Genomic DNA, 19,083 nt, shown 5'->3' on the forward strand with positions numbered 1-19,083 from the left:
GAAGCGACGTTCACGTCGCCAGCGCTCCTCAAGGAAGGCTGTTGTCTCTGCGACGCGCATGACACTTCCTACAACACCACCTGCTCCTCTGCCGCCCAAGCCAGACACTGTGGAAAGGACCGCGAAGAATAGGGCCACTGAGAAGACCACATCTGCAGAATCTTGGCCGGCTCTACCGAAACGAGAGCATTCACCAACAGAATCACAGCAAACTTTCGCTGGACAACCCCCCCGACGTCTACTGTCGGCAATTTGTGCGACCAAGACAGGCAGGTGGCTGATATGCTGCAATCGCTAATTAATACAATGCGCATTATACTGAACAAGCTGCAAACACCAGCAGCTCGAAGTGCTCTGCAAATACTGGATGCACTAAATCCAGTGCTTGCTAGCATCGTTTAGGCATCATGGCTCGACCAATTGTCCCCTTCCGCACTGAAGTTAAAAGTGCGTCAATCTTTCAGTGGAATGCCAGGGGTCTAAGGACCCGTATAGCAGACTTTCGCCAATTCATTTTTACAAATTGCTTCCCCAAACAGGTTATTGGCGAATCAAATACATCAACTCCACTCGGACTGTCCGGTTACGAATCTTTCGTCTCGTCCACATGCGGTGCGAGCATGAAAGTAATCATCTACATCCGCACGGACTTAAGATATGTCGCTAACGCGGTAGAGCCTCATAACTACAACCAATATGTCTGCCTAACTGTCCACAAGAAGAATGTGTCATTTACACTAATTGGAGCCTACATATCCCCAGCTGGTCACTTTGACTGCAAACGACTTACGAAAATATTACTAATGAACAATGGCCCCTGGGTTATCACAGGTGACTTCAACGTGCATCACCAGCTATGGGGAAGCACTAAAATTGACTCCAAAGGCCTCCTTGCCTCCTTTGCTGCCGACAATGATTTGTGCTGTGTGAATTACAGCAGCCCTACATTTCTGTGAGGCACGACCTATAGTAGCTGCTTGGACTTAACTTTGGTGTTACGGCGCTTTGCCCCGAGCGTCCAATAGTTTACGGACATAGAAACACATGGAAGCGACCATATTCCAACATACATAAAGATTAGAGGAGTTGAGCAATGCTCCTCTAGTGTCTTGCGTACAGTTGATTACAAGGGAGATGCTATGGGGAAAACTCAAATGTGTGAGTGGTTTTCCTGATTAAAAAATTGATAGACCATTGAAGAAATTGTGGAGCTGTCAGAAGTGAGTTCGAGTTCAGTGCAGCAAATTATGGCAGAAGATTTTGGGATGAAAAGGGTGGCCACTAAATTCGTGCCACGACTTCCGACTGCTGAACAAAAACAAGGTCGTGTGGAAGCATGCTGTGCTTTGCAAAAAAAGTTCCGTAATGATCAATTTTTTTTTTTTTTCAAAAGTCATCACAGGTGACGAAAGTTGGTGCTATGCTTGCGATCCTGAATCAAAGCAACAGTGAAGCCAGTGGAAGACTTCACCCCAAGAAAGCGCGTCAGGTGAAATCAAAATAAAACTATGCCGATTTTTCTTTTTTTTTAGAGGTGTCGCCCATTTAGAGTTTGTTCCACAGGGTCTGACAGTTAACCAGGCTTCAACTAGGAGATGTTGAAAAGATAGTGCAACAGTGTGCGGAAGAAGGGGCCCGATTTGTGGCAGTCGAGCAACTGGTTTTTTCATCATGACAATAGCACTGCTCACACAGCCCAGTCTGTACGACAACTCTTGACCAAGAATGGTATGACCCCTGTTCCTCATCCCCCATACTCACCTGACCTTGCCCTGTGAGACTTTTCTTTTTGTTTCTTGGAATGAAAAGAGACATGAAAGGAAAGCATTCTGCTGAGGTGAAGAAAATGACGGAAGCACTGTCAAGCATCACAAAAGACAAATTTAAACAATGTTTTTAAAACTGGAAGACTAGACAAGTGTATTCATGCAAGTGGGGAGTACTTTGAAAGAGATCGAAAGTTTGTGTTGGAAATGTGAATAAATCAGTTTAAAAAAAATTAGTTTGGTTTTTTTTTGGGTACTCCTTCGTACATCAGATGTATCGTTCGTTCCAAGGAATAATATAGTCCCTTCGAGTGCTTTCCTTGTGCAAGTGTTATGGGTCATATTGTTCTTCTTGAAAAGTTTCTCTTGCTGTTCTTCTATACATGCTGTTTATACGTGCTCATGTAAAATGGCACTTGTCTGGCTTAACCATGCAGGGACTTTCCTGCATCCAAGAACTGCACTTCTAAAACGCCTTCTCCATTGAAACAGTCTTCAGCCACAAACGCACAAAAAGCATCTTATAACACCATGCTAGGGAAGCGGCAGTTTCTGGTCACCACACATGGTCACGTGATCCGTGCAAGGATGCGAGAGTTTGTTGACATCATTTACTGCGCAGTTACCACTCCAGTGGCTGCTGAAACGTCCAGCTTTTATCATGATTTGGCTGGTTCCCCATTTTATGACTCGGTGCACTCACAGACGTGCGGACGATGCCATGAGTGACGAATGGAGTGTCAGGAGTGGTTGAATTGCGAAGGCTAATGTTGATGTTGACTGCAAGGCATTGTGCAAGCTTGTAAGCTTCTTTTTCTTCTTGAATGGTCGCAATCATGAAACCGTGCACAACAGAACACAAACACAAGGGTGTCAGGAAAAAAAGAATTTTCAATTTATTCCCTCTTTCAGGAGCGCTACAGCCGCTATTATTGCAGATACCCGCACCGGTAAATTTAGCAAACTCTGAGGAATGATGATTATCCGACATGAGCACAATTACCGTGGTGGTCCCACAAGTGCACATGGTAAGAGTAAAACCGGGTCCGCAACAGCCGGCAGCAAAATGAAGTTACGACAACTGCCTTCTCTACATATATAAAGTGCATGAAGAATAAGAGATCAGCATGTACTCAACCAGCGCATGCGAGCAAGCAGTAGAGGGGCCAGCCAGCAAGCAACTGGATGCAATCACCTTTCGCACTTTTTTTCTGCGTAATCCTAGGTGCACCGGATAAACATCCGGTTGCAGTCATTACTTGACATGCCTCCAAACGTGGCCCAAGACAGGCGCATGCAATAATTTTATCCTCCCTTTCACACCTCTCCGAGATGGCCCTACTGAATCTTCGACCAAAAGGGGCCTAACTGCATGATTAACCCTCACACCTCCCCGTAGCTGCTATGGCCGGTGTCCTGGGCATGCCGGCGCGCCGCTTCCTGGCCCACGAGACCGACGTCGCATACGAGGCAGCGCAATGTGAAGTTGCGCACGTCGGTGTACTGGCGACTGGCCTTGGCCTCCTGTGCCAGCTCCAGCGCCAGTGCCAGCAGTGCCTCCTCGCGGGTCGAGAAGAGCGTGCGCACGGGCCGACCCGGCTCTAGTGGCTCGAGTACAAGCGGGTCGTAGTGGATGCCATCGTAGAGCAGCAGCAGCCGCTGGTCGAAGCCCTTGTCAGCCCCGAAACGATGTAGCCGGCCACTTTGCGCATCTACAGCAACCATCTCAACATTGTAGTGGCGGCTCAGCACTGACAGCTCAATGGCACCACCCCAGTGCTCCTCATTCAGGATCCATGTGCAGTACTCGCGGTTCGGACGCCCCAGGAATGCTTCCGTGTACGTCTCTCGGTCGGCCGCCACACTGTCAGCAATCACCTGGGAACCGCCAGCACACGTGTTCAATACAGCACATGCAGGTCCTCTGGCGAGTTACTGCTTCATTAGCGAGATTTGCATCACGTCTAACACGTGCATGCTTCTATAGAGCCCACACACAACTCACTCAATGATTTTTTTATGTTTCTATGGATTGAGGAATTGGGGCAGTCAGGAACATTGTGTCGGCTTTGCTGCATTTGTGCAGTGTTTTCAGAAAGACTATAGAATAAGCCTGAATAATGACTGAAGTTGCTATTATTGACTAGCTAGCAACACTGCATAAAAATATGAATGATTTGTAAATACCGATTAGCTGCAGACAGAGGAACAAAGGCATCAGGCTGAATGTTTGCACATACCCAGTAATCCCTGTATGTTCCAAGTGATTTCCACAGTTCAAAGTAAAATTAAGAGCAGAAATCATAGCGAGGTATGCGTTGGTAGGCCTCTTTACAGAGAATGCAAGATGTAGGCGACAAGATTCTGCATCTGCAGTAGGAGTTTGTAAGGAGAACATTAGCTGGTGATGCAGTGTTTAACATGTGTGTTTACATGAACTACATCACTGTCTCTTTAATTATGTACCCAATGGTGACCACATTGTCTGTGTGGTCAATAATGGCTGTGTGGACCAATGGCTGTGTGGACCAATGGCTGTGGACCAATGGCTGTGGACCAATGGCTGTGGACCAATGGCTGTGGACCAATGGCTGTGGACCAATGGCAATAATTCCAAAGCAGAGTTATTGGCAACAACAAGCACCAGTGATCCCTATCGCAGTGCTCCCACTCCTCCTTCAATGCCTTGCACTGCGAAGGATACAGCAAAGTTGGATTGTGCCCACAACACTCAACACTCAGCCTACTCAACGTCATCGAGGTGCACAGGTCAAATTTAGTTTTGGATGTTCACATAGACACCACTACTTCCCATTTTGGTACCTACGCATGCCCAGCTCAGAGGTTATCCCTCACCTTATGGTTTAGTTCACAGTGTCTCATCCCTTTGCTATGCTAGCAGCATACTAGATTGCTACATGTCTCGCACCGAGTGACACGAGTAGCATGTTTCCTTTCACACTTATCTCTACGACAAACACACAATTTCCGAGGGTCAAACAAGCTTCATCTGTGTTTGCACATGCAAGTATGTCTGTAACGCGCACATCGGCTAACAGGTGGATGCCACACTCCAGACTTGTGTTGAAAGGATTTAAAACCTAACAAGCTTCGACCAAGATGGAGACACTACGAGGGTGTACAACTTAGAAAGCAGATGACCTGTTTCGGCACTCGATCCTTGAGCCACATTATAGCACGCTATTGTCCTCAGCGAGCCGTAGGAGCTCAGTGAGCGTGCTCGTCACAGCACCTTGCTGCATCCACAGTATCTAAGCTTTGTTGCAGATGCAGCTACATGCAACCGCGGTGGCTAACTATGTGCACGACACGGCTGGAGTGCACGCTCACGCTCATTTGCTCCAGGGTGGCCGTGCTATGTGGTGTGGGCCAGCTTTGTCCTGCACCAGCTTGACCAACGAATAGTAGCCACACCCAAATTGCACATATTGTGCAATAGCTCAACACGAAGCGAAGTCTACTAAGGCATCTAGCCAAGAGCGGCCAGGAGTGATCGTACACTAGCAACTGTACATCTGGTCTAACCTTAAGTTTTGCATGGTTCAAGGCATAAAAAAATATTATGGAGTTTTACGTGCCAAAACCACTTTCTCATTATGAGGCACGCCGTAGTGGAGGACTCCAGAAATTTCGACCACCTGGGGTTCTTTAACGTGCACCTAAATTTAAGTACGCGGGTGTTTTCGCATTTCGCCCCCATCGAAATGCGGCCGCTGTGGCCGGGATTCGATCCCGCGACCTCATGCTCAGCAGCCTAACACCATAGCCGCTGAGCAACCCCGGCGGGTCTGGTTCAAGGCATATTGAGTCATCAAAACTAATAGAAATTAGGGAGGCTTGATGGCCACGACCCTGATAAGCAGTGCGGACAAAGTTCATATTCATATGCTCAATGTTTCATGTTCAATTCATATGCAGGCATACGTGGCCAAGCGTTATTAGCAGACGATAGTCAACAATAGTACAATAGTCACAGTTCAGGAAGTATGAAATTCGTATTGAAATTCAAAAGATTTTCACTTACTTCAGCGTGTTTATTAAATTGCGTCAATAAACATAAAAAGTAACAGTAGTAAGAAGCGCACTGATCCAAACACGCTTTTTAATGAATGTCAGCTATTTGGCCACTAGCAGCCGTATATGGAAACTTGCTATGCGACAAAATATGGCCACCCGAAAAGAGTGAGAAAGCTTCTGTGGAAAAGAGTTAGAAAGAAATTTAACTTTGCGCTCCATTTGTGAGCTCCGTGTGCCACACACGACTGCAAAATTTCGCCGAGATGTTAACAGCAGCGTATGCTATCCGCGGGGTGCTTTTTCACTAAGCCTAAATGGTGGTTCAGGATTTTTAAATCTGCAAAAATTTGTTGTGTGTTAGAATCTCGTAGGTGCGTTAGAATCATGTAAATATGGTAGTACATTTCTTGTAATACTAAAACTTCACTGCTGCCTGTTTTTTATTAAAGATTTCCAATGGGGTACAAATCTTCAAATGAACACTTTAAGAGTCACACGCCCCAAGTTTCTTTATGTCCAGCCATAGATAATTAACTTGCACGGATTACGGAGCAAATGGGCAAGCATTGTAAGAATACCAAAGGCTATGATGTACCAGACCCTGAAAACCCAACATTTTATGATAAAAATGCTTTAAAGCTTGACAGGTGCATCCCAGAGGACATGAATACCAAAAGGTGCTAAGGGTGCACAGGTGTTACTGTAATACACTGTAGCTATTGCTGCAGCTGTACTGTGGATCATTTTTTTCTAAATGTTACCATATAAACTGAAACACAGGCCGACCCCTAACCTTGAAGACGAAAAAAGGGAAGGGGAAAAGGAATTCTATAGCGAAAGAAGCGAGGATACTTTATTTTTATATTTTATTTAGCGAGGCTCTTGACCAAGCAAACTGTTTTGCAGGCGTGGAGTATAGAAAGGTGATAAGAAAAAGTTTTTACAATTTCTTGTGAGGCTGCAGAAAATAACAAGATTTCCAACTACTGTAAATGGCGTAGAAGAACTGCCACATGTTAACAAATATTCCTAGTTTCACATAAACTATTCATAGACGAACACTGGCTTGTGGTTGCACTGAAAAAACACATACTCGCATATGTGACATGACAACGCTTTCAATTGAAACAAAATATATGCACTTAATTTTTTCTTGAAAGTCACTTATAGATGTTATTCTCACAATAGTTATTATAGGTGTTACTGTTGCAAATACTAATTTTTATTTACTGCATCACCCATCTGTCATCTAAGCTCCAGCCTGCTTGACCGTTCTCGTACGAAAAGTGCACATACGAATGGCACACGTCTCATTTGTCGGAGCTATCTCCACTTTCATCGGATGATAACTGCTTCTGGCTCTTCACTTCCCACAGAGCGTCGTCATCAGTTCTGTCAAAGGCATTGCTGATAAAGCACATTTCCAAAACGACAAACTGGCTTGTTGCCAGTGGGTACAGTAAACTCCAGAAATATGATTTTGAAAGCAGCTGAAAATTCGCAATGCGTTCCGCTACTCATATTGAAAGACATGAACCACAGAACACGAAAGCCACACTGACCACATAACACAGAAATGACGATGGGAACCGACATCGCGATCAGATGTGGATACAAGTGTGGCTATGCATTCGCAAATGCGGATGCCACAGGTTGCCAGACGACGACGGCTCAGAATGTGCTAAAGATCGCTATATAAGACAAGGGGTGACTTGAGCTGTTTCTTATTCTTTTTTTCCTTGGGAAAAAATTTTAATGTATGTTTCGTTTTATACAGTACTTTTTATCTTGCATCACTGACTCATTAATACTGCTAGTTTCTAATTAAACTTTATTTCAAATGCAGTCTTCTCACGTGCTTACACCAGTATATCCTAAGGGATGGGAGCTCACCTGGCGAAGAGCAGTACTGGCGCCTGAATCATACTCGCCACCCGAGAGGGCCAGGTAGACGCTGGTGAAGAGGCAGGAATTGTCCGCTGGCACTGGACGCTTGACCAGCACGCCCGGCAGGGGCTCCTCCTCAGAGTGTTTCTTCTCCTTCAGCTCTGGCTGGTTGTGCAGTGGCAGCGTTTTGTGCTCCTTCTTCTTCTTGGGTGTTGCTGCAGCTGCCTGCACAATTGCCACACGAAGACAACTCTGATATGCTGCAAGCACAGGGCATGTCAAACGCAGAGCAAGAAGGCGTCACAGTTTTTGTTGCGTGCCTCTCACACGCAGGGGGTCCTCAACCATAAATGGACATAACGGAAATTTGGGCAAGGTGGCATTTGTTCACACTAGATGTGTGCAAATGCTCGAATATTGTCGAATCGAATAGTCGAATAATTCGATTTGCAGGTCGCATAGCTACTATTCAATTTTTCAAATATTCAATCAATGTAGACACCCGCGCCATGTTGCGTTTCGTGTGTGCCGCAGAGCTCCATGTGCTCGATAACATGCAAGAGAGCATGTCGCAGACAGGTGACCCCGGTTGACACGGATTTCGTCTCAGTGGGCAGTTCCGCCCAACCACATGCGCTCCCCTACGTCGGTCCAATGCAGGGATTGCACGTAGCCAGATCGGCGAGGACCGATTGAAACGATAATGTGATGCAGAGAGAGGGAACGGCAACAAAAGCAGTGCATATTTCGGGAAATGCAAAAGCATGTAGATTGTATTACATATGTGGCGATGAACTTAACGCCACTTCAACAGCTGTCAATCTAACCCGTACGCATGTTCTGAGGACCTAGATATAACTGATGAGCCGCCCGTACGAACATGTTATAGCGGCATGCATTTCGCAACAGCTTGCGGCCTGTTACCACACTCTCCCTAGGCAATTAGGCTTAATCGACGCTTCTTTGTCGGGTTTCAGCAGTTTGGTGCCAAATCGACACAAGTCTATTCACAGCAGCCATGTTACACTCAGAAAGCCGACAAACTGCCTTGCAAACAAGAGAGTGTACAGATTGCAACAGTTGCAATTGGCCGCCATATCATTGTGACAACATATACGACAGCCTTGTTCCCAACAACGCTTCAGACGCATACCTGCCTGTTTTTGTAGCTTCGAGCAACTCATCACAAGACTAGCTTCGGATTTACACAGTGGGGACAAAAGTGTTGTGCGACTATAGCGCGTCGACCACCCAGCTGCATACATTTGCACGAACGACGGATGGACAAAGAAGGAGGGATAGAGAATTATGCAAACCTTGCAATGACACTCCAGATTGAAGAATTGTTTGCATGGTGGCAAAGAATGAAAAGGCACCTCTTTCCCAATGGCACCAACCGCAGTGGACCCGCAGAGCGCCAACAATGGCTACATGCAGAGTGGTGATCAAGTCACGTGATACACTGGACTGTGCTTTCATTTGAGACACCCTGTATAGTATTCCTTTTAGTAAGAGTAGACCGTAGTGCACATCCTGATTTCCATGTACCTAAGTTACTGATAGCTTGCTACATTCTTGTTATGCCATGCTAGCAGACCCACAAACATGTGCATCACCATATTTTCTTGCCCTAAATTTGTAAGCATTAAATTTTGTGATAAGTTTTCTGATATTCAATAGTCAGTGTTCTTTTTTCTTAATTCATTTTAATATTCAATTGGAAATATACTATATGGTATCCACACACCTTTAATTCACACTGAAACCACATAGACAAAACATAAAGAAAGGGGTTTAACCGAGGGGCCCATTTCGGGTGGTCCATCGCAGTCCAGCGAAAACGAAACCTTTCAACCACCCGTGTCATTCTCAAGGGTAATTTCAATGAATTCTTTTTCTAGACATGAAATAGAACTGGACAAGCAGCATTAATTTCATTGTATAATACAATCCAGGGATGTTTTTTGCTATGAGTAGTTGTGTACTAGTGACAGAATTTAACTGAGGAGTGCTTTCGTCATCTGGCAAGTACTTGAATGTCCCGGGGGAGTCTCTAACCATGTCCTGCATTTACCTCAATTTCTCTATTAACCCTTTCGCTGTCGGACCTTTCTGGCCGTGACGCACCCCCAGTGTCGGCTTGGTTTCAGGGAACGAGCAGAACAGGGAATGAACATAGCAATTTATTTTTGATTATGATTGGTATACAAATAACATAGTCAATGCAATATGCACATTTCAGCGCTCTGCAGATGTTGTTAGTACACATCATCATCATCATCAGCCTGACTATAACATCCGTTCAACATCCGAATCTGACGATGTGGAACTCATCTCTTCCTCGCGTGAGACGCTGTCCAAGTCCAAATCCGAGCTCGGCTCGCATTTTGAATTGGAAGAGCCACCGCTCCAAAGAGCAGTTGAAGGTCCCGCGCGCGCAGCCATCCGAAGTAACCGCGCGCAGGGAGGATGCGCTTTCACTCGCCCGCACAATGGAGAGAAATGGGAGGTTGTGTGATCAAGACGACAGAGGGGGATGAAGAAAAGCTAAGACAAAGTTCGAAGGGCTTTACGTTTACTGCTGCAAGTCGGAAGCGAGGGTGCGGCGAGAGAGCGAAAGCAGCAATCGAGTCACCCTTTTCGGAGAGGCAATGGCACGTGCGCCTGAACTTGACGCGCTTAGCAGACACACCAACAGAAGAAAAATAAAAACCTTCAAACCAGCGGAGATGGCAGAACAGCCCTTGAACCCATAACCACACGCGAGCGACGCATGATCCAGCAAACGCGGAGCCACCACGCCACTCAGCAAAGAGAAAGTGGGGAGGAAGGAGCGCCAGATTTGCGCTCAGGCGCGAAATTTTGAACGCACGGTTGAGAACGTACCGGTACGTCTGTGACAGCGAAAGGGTTAAACCTCTGCTCGCGATAATATTGATGCCTTCGAGTTCGTTGAGCACTAACCTATCACTTTGGCTTGACTTAATACTTGCCTTTAGTATCACTTTAACAAAGTGGATAGCAGGAAATGGAAAATACAGCTCATAGCAGCAGGAAAAGAACATGACTGAGCCCTGACAAAAAGAAATATCCAGTTACTTTTCTTTTTTAATGCAGTGAACTTGCCGCAAGGCACATGTACAAAAAATTGGCAAAAGGCATCAAATAAATGCATGCAGCCCTGTTTGCCGCAGGTACTACAGCAATGAATTTGCACTCTTGTTGTCTGTTATCCAGTGGGTAAAGTCCTCCGGGACATTCGGCTTTAGTTTGGCCTCCCTAAGCATCTTGTGTCTTATGTTTTTAGCACCAGGACACAGTCACAGGAGAAGAAGACTCTGCCGTGGACACAGGTTCAGTTACAAGACAGGCGAACAAAACAGCTATTATTAGAAAGTACTGGCAGAAGCCTCAATACTCCCATTTGGGTTTAACTATGTAGTGCCCAATGTATCGTTAATGCTACAGTTAGTTAGATACTTCATAATTCTGACTTAAGCACATTAATTCTGGGATTTTACATGCCAAAACAACAATATGATTATGAGTAACATTGTAGGAGGGGACTCCAGTTAATTTTGACTACCTCCAGCTCTTTAACATGCAGTCAATGCAAGGTACACAGGCATTCTTGCATTTCACCCCCATTGAAATGCAGCGGCCACGGCCGGGATTCAATCCAGTGCCCTTAGCACACCAGTGCCACTATGCCACCGCAGCAAGTCTGATTTAGGCAATGGAAAAACTGAGGTTGAATGGCGCAAATAAAACAAGGACACGAAGAAACAAAAAAAATTCAGAGCCCTTCCACCCTGTGAAGCGGGAAATCCAGCAAAGCTGGCACTATGGTTGGTTTTGCTATGTTGGGGATTTGCTAGGTTGAATTTGACTATCATGAGTTTAGTATTGGGCGAATAAAGAGACATTTACTCAAAGATCCTGTGCGTTTTGCACTGCGCAATATGCAGGGTCTTGGTATGAGTCGCGCTTGCGTTTCGCCTCCCTGGCCCAATCATCATCGGTGGTATTCGCTCGACGGCGCCACTCACACGGACGCTTTTGCTCACGTCGGCGCTCAACGAGTGCGAGTTGCTCTTCTTCGGGAAGAGCTTTGCCAGCACTCTGTGTTGTCAGACTGGGTGCTGTGGCAAGGATGCACGATTCGTAGGCAGCGACAATGACGTTCTATTATAGCGCGGCTACACTAATCATGGCCTGGCACACAGGTGGCCACCTAAGAGCATGTGCCGCGGTATTGCGCAATGTCGGGAGAGGGACGGCGCTCGTGGCAAGGATTATACACAACTATGGAAGGAGGCTTCGGTGGTAGAGAGGAGTATAAATTGTTGGTCTATGTCGATGGAAACGAGATGCGCCAGAACCTAGCCATAAACAGTTTCACTGTAATACCACAGACAAGCATGGTAAGAAGCTCCAAACAAGTTACCTTGGCAATTAATGAAGACCAAGGGACTGCACTAACCGCATTTTCAATAGATGTAGAGGACATATTATTCTGAACCACATGACTGTTTGATGTGTGCTGCATGACTGATTTTTCAGAACTGTGTTGGTGTTAATAGCGGCAATATTTTAACACATTTAGATTTTTATTTTCATTCAGCTGCCATCAATTATGATGGCCAGTTCTACATCCAATGTACTGGCATCTATACAGGATCAGCCATAGCCCCCATTTTGTGTGACTTCTTTTTGTCCTCGGTTGACAATGTAATTTCTGCTAAGTTGGTGGACACGCCTGTAACGCAAGTGTTTAGGTATGTTGATGACTACTTAATTGTTACGAAGAAATATATATGTATGCATTGCACATGTACATGTATGCACAATACATGTATGCACATTATGTATGCATTTTCATAATGTGGTCGAAGATATTTTGGACATATTGGTCAACCCATCGAGAGGACTTAAGTTCACATACGAATTGCCAGTTAGCAACTACATTCAGTTTCTCAATATTATTTTCTGTTTTTCCTTGGATGGGCATGTATGCTGGCATATCACACCAGATCTAAGAAAACCTTGTTGCACTATGACAGCGCACACTCTAAATTGATTAAGAGGAACATAGCAACCATGTGTATTAAGACAGCACTAAGTAAGTTGCGTCAGCATGAGTGTGAGCAAAGTTCTTTAAATCAGATAGCATGATTACAGAATGCAGGTTTTCCCCATTCAGTTATCACTTAAGTACACAAAGCCATCTTGCAGAAAGAAAAAAATAATAAGATCAGAATCAGCACACAAAGAAAAGAAAGAAGACAAGAGACCAGCGCACGTGGTGCCATACTTGCACAAGTTGTCACACAATCTAATGAAAGTTTCCAAAAGACATAATGTTAATTTACTTTCAGTGCCCCATGCAAGGTTTATTCAATATGCAATCATATGAAAAAGATAGAAGGAGAAGGGCCCCTGTGCATCACCAATCATAAATCTCGTTTCACTGACTGTAGGCACAAGGTTACCTATCAGAGACCGCTGAGCTGTGGAAAAACTTATATAAGATAAACTGGACAGTGTTTCAATGACAGAGCTCGTCAGCACAGCAGTAACATAAAGAATGGCTATGGGAGTCATTCAGCAGGGCATTGTAACAAGTGTCCCTGTACTCCCATATTTGAAAAAAAAAAAAATCATAGGGGAAGAAAATGTAAGAGGGAAAGGGAAATAATATAGGCATATCACATTAGAAGAAAAGGAGATAAATGTGTAAGCGCCTCGTTTTTTGCTTTCTCACCAAAAGAAATAGCTCTTTTGCATGAAAGATTACGATGTTCCTGATTTTGCAGATGTACATGCAACTAGTGTGCGCATGCCTATGCTGGAAAAGGTATAAAATAACTGCAGAATTTCAAATAAACTTGCAGTTGGTAGTACATGAACCAAATAGCCCTCATAAAGATTTTACTAAAGCAATGAAAGTTTAAGTTTTGGATAGTTTAAAAAAGCAATGACTACCTAATCAATCAATTAATTAGTGTACTAATTAAGTTGTTCTCAAATAACATTTATTGGCTTTTCTTCTTTTCATTTTTTTTTTTAGCGATTGTACTTTCCATGGCCAGAAATAAAGGCGACTTTTCCCTTTGGAAGAACGGTGTTCGTGCATTTACAGGGTTTATCTGCCTGATGATGGCAAGGGACAACGTACAGCAGGTTGTTCACGACGAGCCTCGACAATGAGTGTGTCACCGGATCGGAGAGGCAGTGCGTCCAGGCGGCGCTGCGGGTCAGCACAGTCCAAGGGGCGCGGAGGGGCATCCGACAGCAGCAGGCGCATTGAGGCTGGCGGCACGCCTGTCAGGCTGAACAGGCAGCCCAGCAGCTCCTCCACCGTGCTGTCAACGTTCAGAGTGTCCAGCCGGAACTGGCCCTGAGCGCTTTTCACCCGCAGGACTAGCGGAGAGGATGCCATACCCTGCCTGAATACGAGAGGACTGCGTCAGTGCTTTGCACACTTTCCTGTACAACAAGAGACTTGCAGGGACAGGGTTGACTTATAGGTTTATTCGAGGTATTTTCAATGTCCCCGAAGCAATGAGCCATGAGGAATGCCATAGAGGAGGATTAATTTCAACGAACTGTGATCCTTTAACCCTTTCAGTGCCACTGATGTATCGGTACGTTACCACCATTTCTGTCCCACCGTGTCACTGACGTACCCAAAGTTCACCACTCTCCAGTGAGGACCATGCTGAGAGTGCATTTGCCATTATCTACATCATTTTTTTCCTTCTGAATAACCGAAAATAAACTGTTGTGTTCATTTTATAATATCTGAGAAGAAAGCTTGACATTGGGGTATGTCACCTATAAAACCTGACACTGAAAAGATTAATGTGCACCAAAAACACTGTACACAAGCATTTTTGCGCTACACCACTACCAGCATGAAGCCACGGATACCAGGAATCAAACTTATTATTGACAGTCTGCTGACCAGAAGCAGACTACCATAACCACTGAGCCTTTGTACCCATTAGTGACAATGCTATAAAGGCATTACTATTAGTAAATCTTGTTACAGGGAGAAACTATAAACAGGGAGTATATTAATGAGACAAGTAGCATGCTACCACAAGGGTAGAAACAGCAAGTGCAAACTTCAAAGGCAGCCACACCGAAGCACTGACCACCCTGACCCTGGCATCATCAGTGTCACAATCGCCGGCGGCAATATGTAAGCAGCCGTACAAGTGGTCACTGTTCATTTTTCTGCTCGTTATTGCAGTTGCATCAGAACAGGGTTGCACCTTGCTGCCCTTATTGTGTCGACCAGGGGTTGGCAATCGTTTAGACCAGGGGTCTCCAAACTTTTTGGGCAGAGGGCTAGATTGGGAACGAGTGGCAGTGTCGTGGGTCAGACAATTATTTAAATGAATATTAGTGGCAATAAATCTTTAAACATATGTAACAGTACTCAGCATAGGCTAAAATTTTCATTCCAATTAAGTGATGTGTGTTATTCAAATAATTTCTTATTTTAATTAATTGTGTCAACCTTCTAACATTATGTCCATAAATGGAGCAAAATAGCTATTTCAGGATTCGAATTTTGCTTGAACCGCCAAGTCTCTCTGGGGACAGAGATTTGAAAATAACATTAAGCACTGGTAGTGGCAAGGAAGCTTGCTCATGTTTCCCAGTAGCATGCATATTTTTCTTCTTTTCTTTTTCTTTTTTTTTCTTTTTTTTCTTTGCTTTTTTGTCATTGTGTAAGCTGTTATCAACAAGACATTATAATGGTCTGGGACACATCATCATTCCTTATATCGGGCCCTTTGTTTCACTGGTGTGTCATTACCACAACGTTGGTATTTCTACAAATGCATGTTGGCTTTTGTGCATAATGTTTACGTTTCAGTAGTGTAGAATTGTAGGACAAAGAGCACCTCTGTTGTTTCGTTTTGCTATCCGTCCTTTGTGTATTACTATTTTATTCTCGGCAATTGTTGTCTTTCAAGAGTTGCAAGAAATGACAACTCATTTAAGTTAGAGTATAGGCTTATTTTCATAAAACGAGACAAACATGTTGCATGGCTTCGCGTTTCGAAAGCCGGCCCATATTTTTCTTTCTATTCTGTTTAACTGCAGCCATGCAGCCTTAATTCCAATCTATGATGTGGTGTACAATTTCTGAATAATTATTGCCATACACAATAGCTTGCTCCTTAAGACTAGTTCCATCAAGAGATACCTTCAGGTGCGCAGAGGTCTTTTTGAGTGGCATGCTAAGGTCAATTTTTTTAGCACATTTGCCAATTAACCTCACTGAAAGATGAACTGCAACAAAGCCTTTAACAAATTACTCTATAGTTATATATGACCAATTTGTCAAGCCCCCAAGATAAGGCCTTTCATTGCACATAGTTATCTGTCCAGCTTGGCAGGCTCTAGATAGGAGCTAATTTGCAGTTTTATGTATAATTATCAAAACTATGTTATGGACAAACAGAGGCTTTGTGAAGAACGGCCCACCTGTGGGCCAGCCATCATTGGCAGGGCTGCCACCGGCTTCCACAGGCCGGATTCGGCCTACGGGCCGTAGTTTGAAGACCCCTCGTTTAAATCAATGAGCTGAGTAGCCAAAAAGAAGCTTTGGAGGCAACAGTTGGCAAGGCACCATGACACAGAGAAGAGCTTAAGAACTTACACATGGGTAACATTGATATACAAATGTAACAACATGCTTATTTTGTGGCATGCAACAACCTATTGTAATATTTCAAAACTGTTTCAGTTAGGTCAGTTTGACAATGCAATAAATCATAAAGCAGTGATAAAGCATCATCAGATGTGACAAGGGTGACATGATGCTGCCTCATGGACTGCAAGTTGCCAAACCTTAGCATATACCTTGCATGTAGCGGCATCGCTGAGCCTAAAGGGCACAGGAAATAATAATAATAATAATAATAATAATAATAATAATAATAATAATAATAATAATAATAATAATAATAAATTGGCACACTTGGAGAGAAGGAGCATGGGGACAGGGAGATGTTTCTACTTCAAGAAGGACATGTAGACCCGAAGGACAAAATGTGAATACTCAACACAAATTTACGAAGGTGCACAATGAGTTCAAGACATTCTTCTATGTTTGAAGAGCATAGCCTGACCAATGCCAAAGGAACTGTGATGGCATCACACTGCAAACTGGCAGAACTACTATCTACACACTTGCGAACATAATATTTTGCAGTCTGCTATATGCGCAACTCTTCTGAGAAATAATTTTAACTGACTGCATCGGAAGAAGACAAGAGCACAGACAAATTATAGGATGAACAACAAGACACGACATTCTCAAACCGCTGCCAATGCGCTCAGACTGGAATACCAATTCCAGGTAGTAACCAACATACATTGGTCAGAAAAGCTTGTATGTCATACAAACCTGCGGCTGCGTTGTCTCAAAAAATAAAGAAAATTTTTGTCTTTACAGAGGACTGAATAGTCATATTTTAACCTGAGCTGTCCCCAAAATTTAACATGAACCAAGAAGTTTGTGATTTACCGACAGCCATAAGAGTGTGAAACGAAATGAAAAAATAGTAATAATAATTTGCAGTTTGGTTTGTTAAACTGTAACACATACACGTAACGCATGCAGCTAACAAAATGAAGAGGTTAGTTTCTGGCATCAACCTTAGTGGGTGCAAGTGTTTCCGATTTCAGGTTACGTAGTTTTACGCATCTGAGCACTAGTATCCGAGGTGGTGTCACTAAAAATATGGTGTATGCCTGTAGTGCGGCATGTGCCTGTGCCTCAACCAATTCACAACTTAAATGGACCATTCAATGAACATTCCAGTAGTTACAAAACACGAACAAATATGGCATGTCTTGTCTGGTCGCCTGTATGTACATGTACGAGATACTGGGAACCTCAACAGTGCTAAAAAGTCAGGGCTCCAGAATGACAATTAGCAATGCACGAGATGACCAAGCTACAGCAAGCACACTTTTTACTGATCGAAGACATCAGACCTATGTTATGTTTTCTAAATCTGAACCGTATACAAATACAAGGAGTGAATACCATGCATTATTATTTGGCAGGCACTTACTGCAAATTGGTTCAGAAGTCTGATGCCTTGCCTTCAGCCATTCAGGGTGATCAGGCTGCAGCGGGCAGCCGATTAACTGCAGGCAGATCATTAAAAGTAGTTATTGTCAGCACGAAAACTTGTGTGTGGGACTTCTGCCAAGACCAAATATGTCGCTTAGCCTATTTCGATAGTCTCATTTTCCGCTGAGCACTTTAGATGTAATACGTTATGCCAATAAAATGTTATACGTGCTGTCACGAAACAGTCACACGAGTAAAGAATCGTTTAGAATTCTAACGAGAACAACGACCCTGTGCCGCCCGCAAATGACAGCTGTTCCAGCGGCGTTGCGGACCTGCACGGGGTTATCGGACGGCAACAGTTCTCAGCACAAGGTAAAAACAACCATTCTGCACATACAAAACTAAATGCTACGCTTTTTTCGAACGCCCAGAGTGCGAAACTATCACACGCCACTCGACTGAGGTAAAATTGCAACTTAGCTTCGCTCTGCCTCAAGCGCAACCACATGTCTTCGCGGGCAATTTCTTTTCGACGATGTTTACAACAGGGGCGGAGTTATTCCTAGTAAGCGCATACTTTTGGTGTCTGGGGATGAATAAATTCCACCTAATGGATCAAGGGAGAAAAGCGGCAAAAGAAACGTGTCGTACTAGTGGTGAACTGTTTTCTTGCAGAGTCCCAACCACGCTTTAACATGCGCAACGGCGCGACGGTGTTCACCGAGGCATCGGTCATGGTGGGCCCTGCTCCGCGAGTTCATGGAGCCCTTAACTACAATCACAACGTATACTAAAGGTAGCTCGTGCCCAGCTTCGAAGCGCGACAAATCTTTGTCTGGGGCTGGATGTTGCCCTGGGTCTCCTGTTTGAGACGCCCCCGGCGATCGCAGAAATATTTGCTACCGCGCGGGCATCGCCCCAGTGCACGTATTGAAAGCCAAATGAACCCCTTTCGCGCGGCGCACGAAGTAGCCTCACCTGTCCAAGCTTGCAGCGCGTCCTTTGAAGGGCCGCAAGACAGAAGAAACGGGGGAAATTTGAGCCACTGAGACATGGTTTAGTAAATGCTTGCAGATTTATCTATGAGCTCAGCCTCAGCTTCGAGGCCGAGCGCCATGTTTATCGCACCGTGAGGGCGCTCGTGTTGCGGCTCATGTGCCTGCTAAGCGCCCGGTATGGCCTGGCTATGAATAACTACCTGAGAGAAGGAAACTAAATCTGGGAAAGAAACAATTTACGATAACTCAAAGGGAAACACTTTACGAAGCAAGATCAGGATGCCTT

The 19,083-nt window shown here is 44.5% G+C and overlaps 1 protein-coding gene and 1 long non-coding RNA gene across 4 annotated transcripts in view; one reads left to right on the forward strand and one right to left on the reverse strand.

The window, feature by feature from the left end:
• Positions 1 to 2,639: 2,639 nt before the first annotated feature.
• Positions 2,640 to 18,945, reverse strand: Yod1 (Yod1 deubiquitinase). 2 transcript variants are annotated; one of them, XM_075669891.1, is made up of 5 exons: positions 18,778 to 18,944; positions 17,795 to 17,870; positions 13,870 to 14,140; positions 7,698 to 7,916; positions 2,640 to 3,644 (listed from the first exon to the last, which is right to left on the reverse strand). In XM_075669891.1, exons 3-5 carry the CDS (start codon positions 14,131 to 14,133, stop codon positions 3,150 to 3,152), a joined length of 978 nt encoding a protein of 325 aa, XP_075526006.1. In that variant the 5' UTR covers positions 14,134 to 14,140; positions 17,795 to 17,870; positions 18,778 to 18,944; the 3' UTR covers positions 2,640 to 3,149. The 2 variants fall into 2 exon arrangements, with proteins under 2 accessions (XP_075526006.1, XP_075526007.1); XM_075669892.1 differs by lacking the exon at positions 17,795 to 17,870 and having other exon boundaries at positions 18,778 to 18,945.
• LOC142557782 (uncharacterized) overlaps positions 18,112 to 19,083 on the forward strand; it is a 33,054-nt gene continuing 32,082 nt past the window's right edge. The window contains exons 1-2 of one of the 2 annotated variants that reach the window (XR_012822841.1): positions 18,112 to 18,171; positions 18,475 to 18,595. This is a non-coding gene — a long non-coding RNA (uncharacterized LOC142557782). Of the gene's footprint in view, positions 18,172 to 18,273; positions 18,365 to 18,474; positions 18,596 to 19,083 lie in introns of those variants that run through there. The other variant, XR_012822842.1, reaches the window with a different exon arrangement.

This window comes from Dermacentor variabilis, chromosome 9, assembly GCF_050947875.1.
Source record: "Dermacentor variabilis isolate Ectoservices chromosome 9, ASM5094787v1, whole genome shotgun sequence".
Lineage (NCBI taxonomy): Eukaryota > Metazoa > Arthropoda > Arachnida > Ixodida > Ixodidae > Dermacentor > Dermacentor variabilis.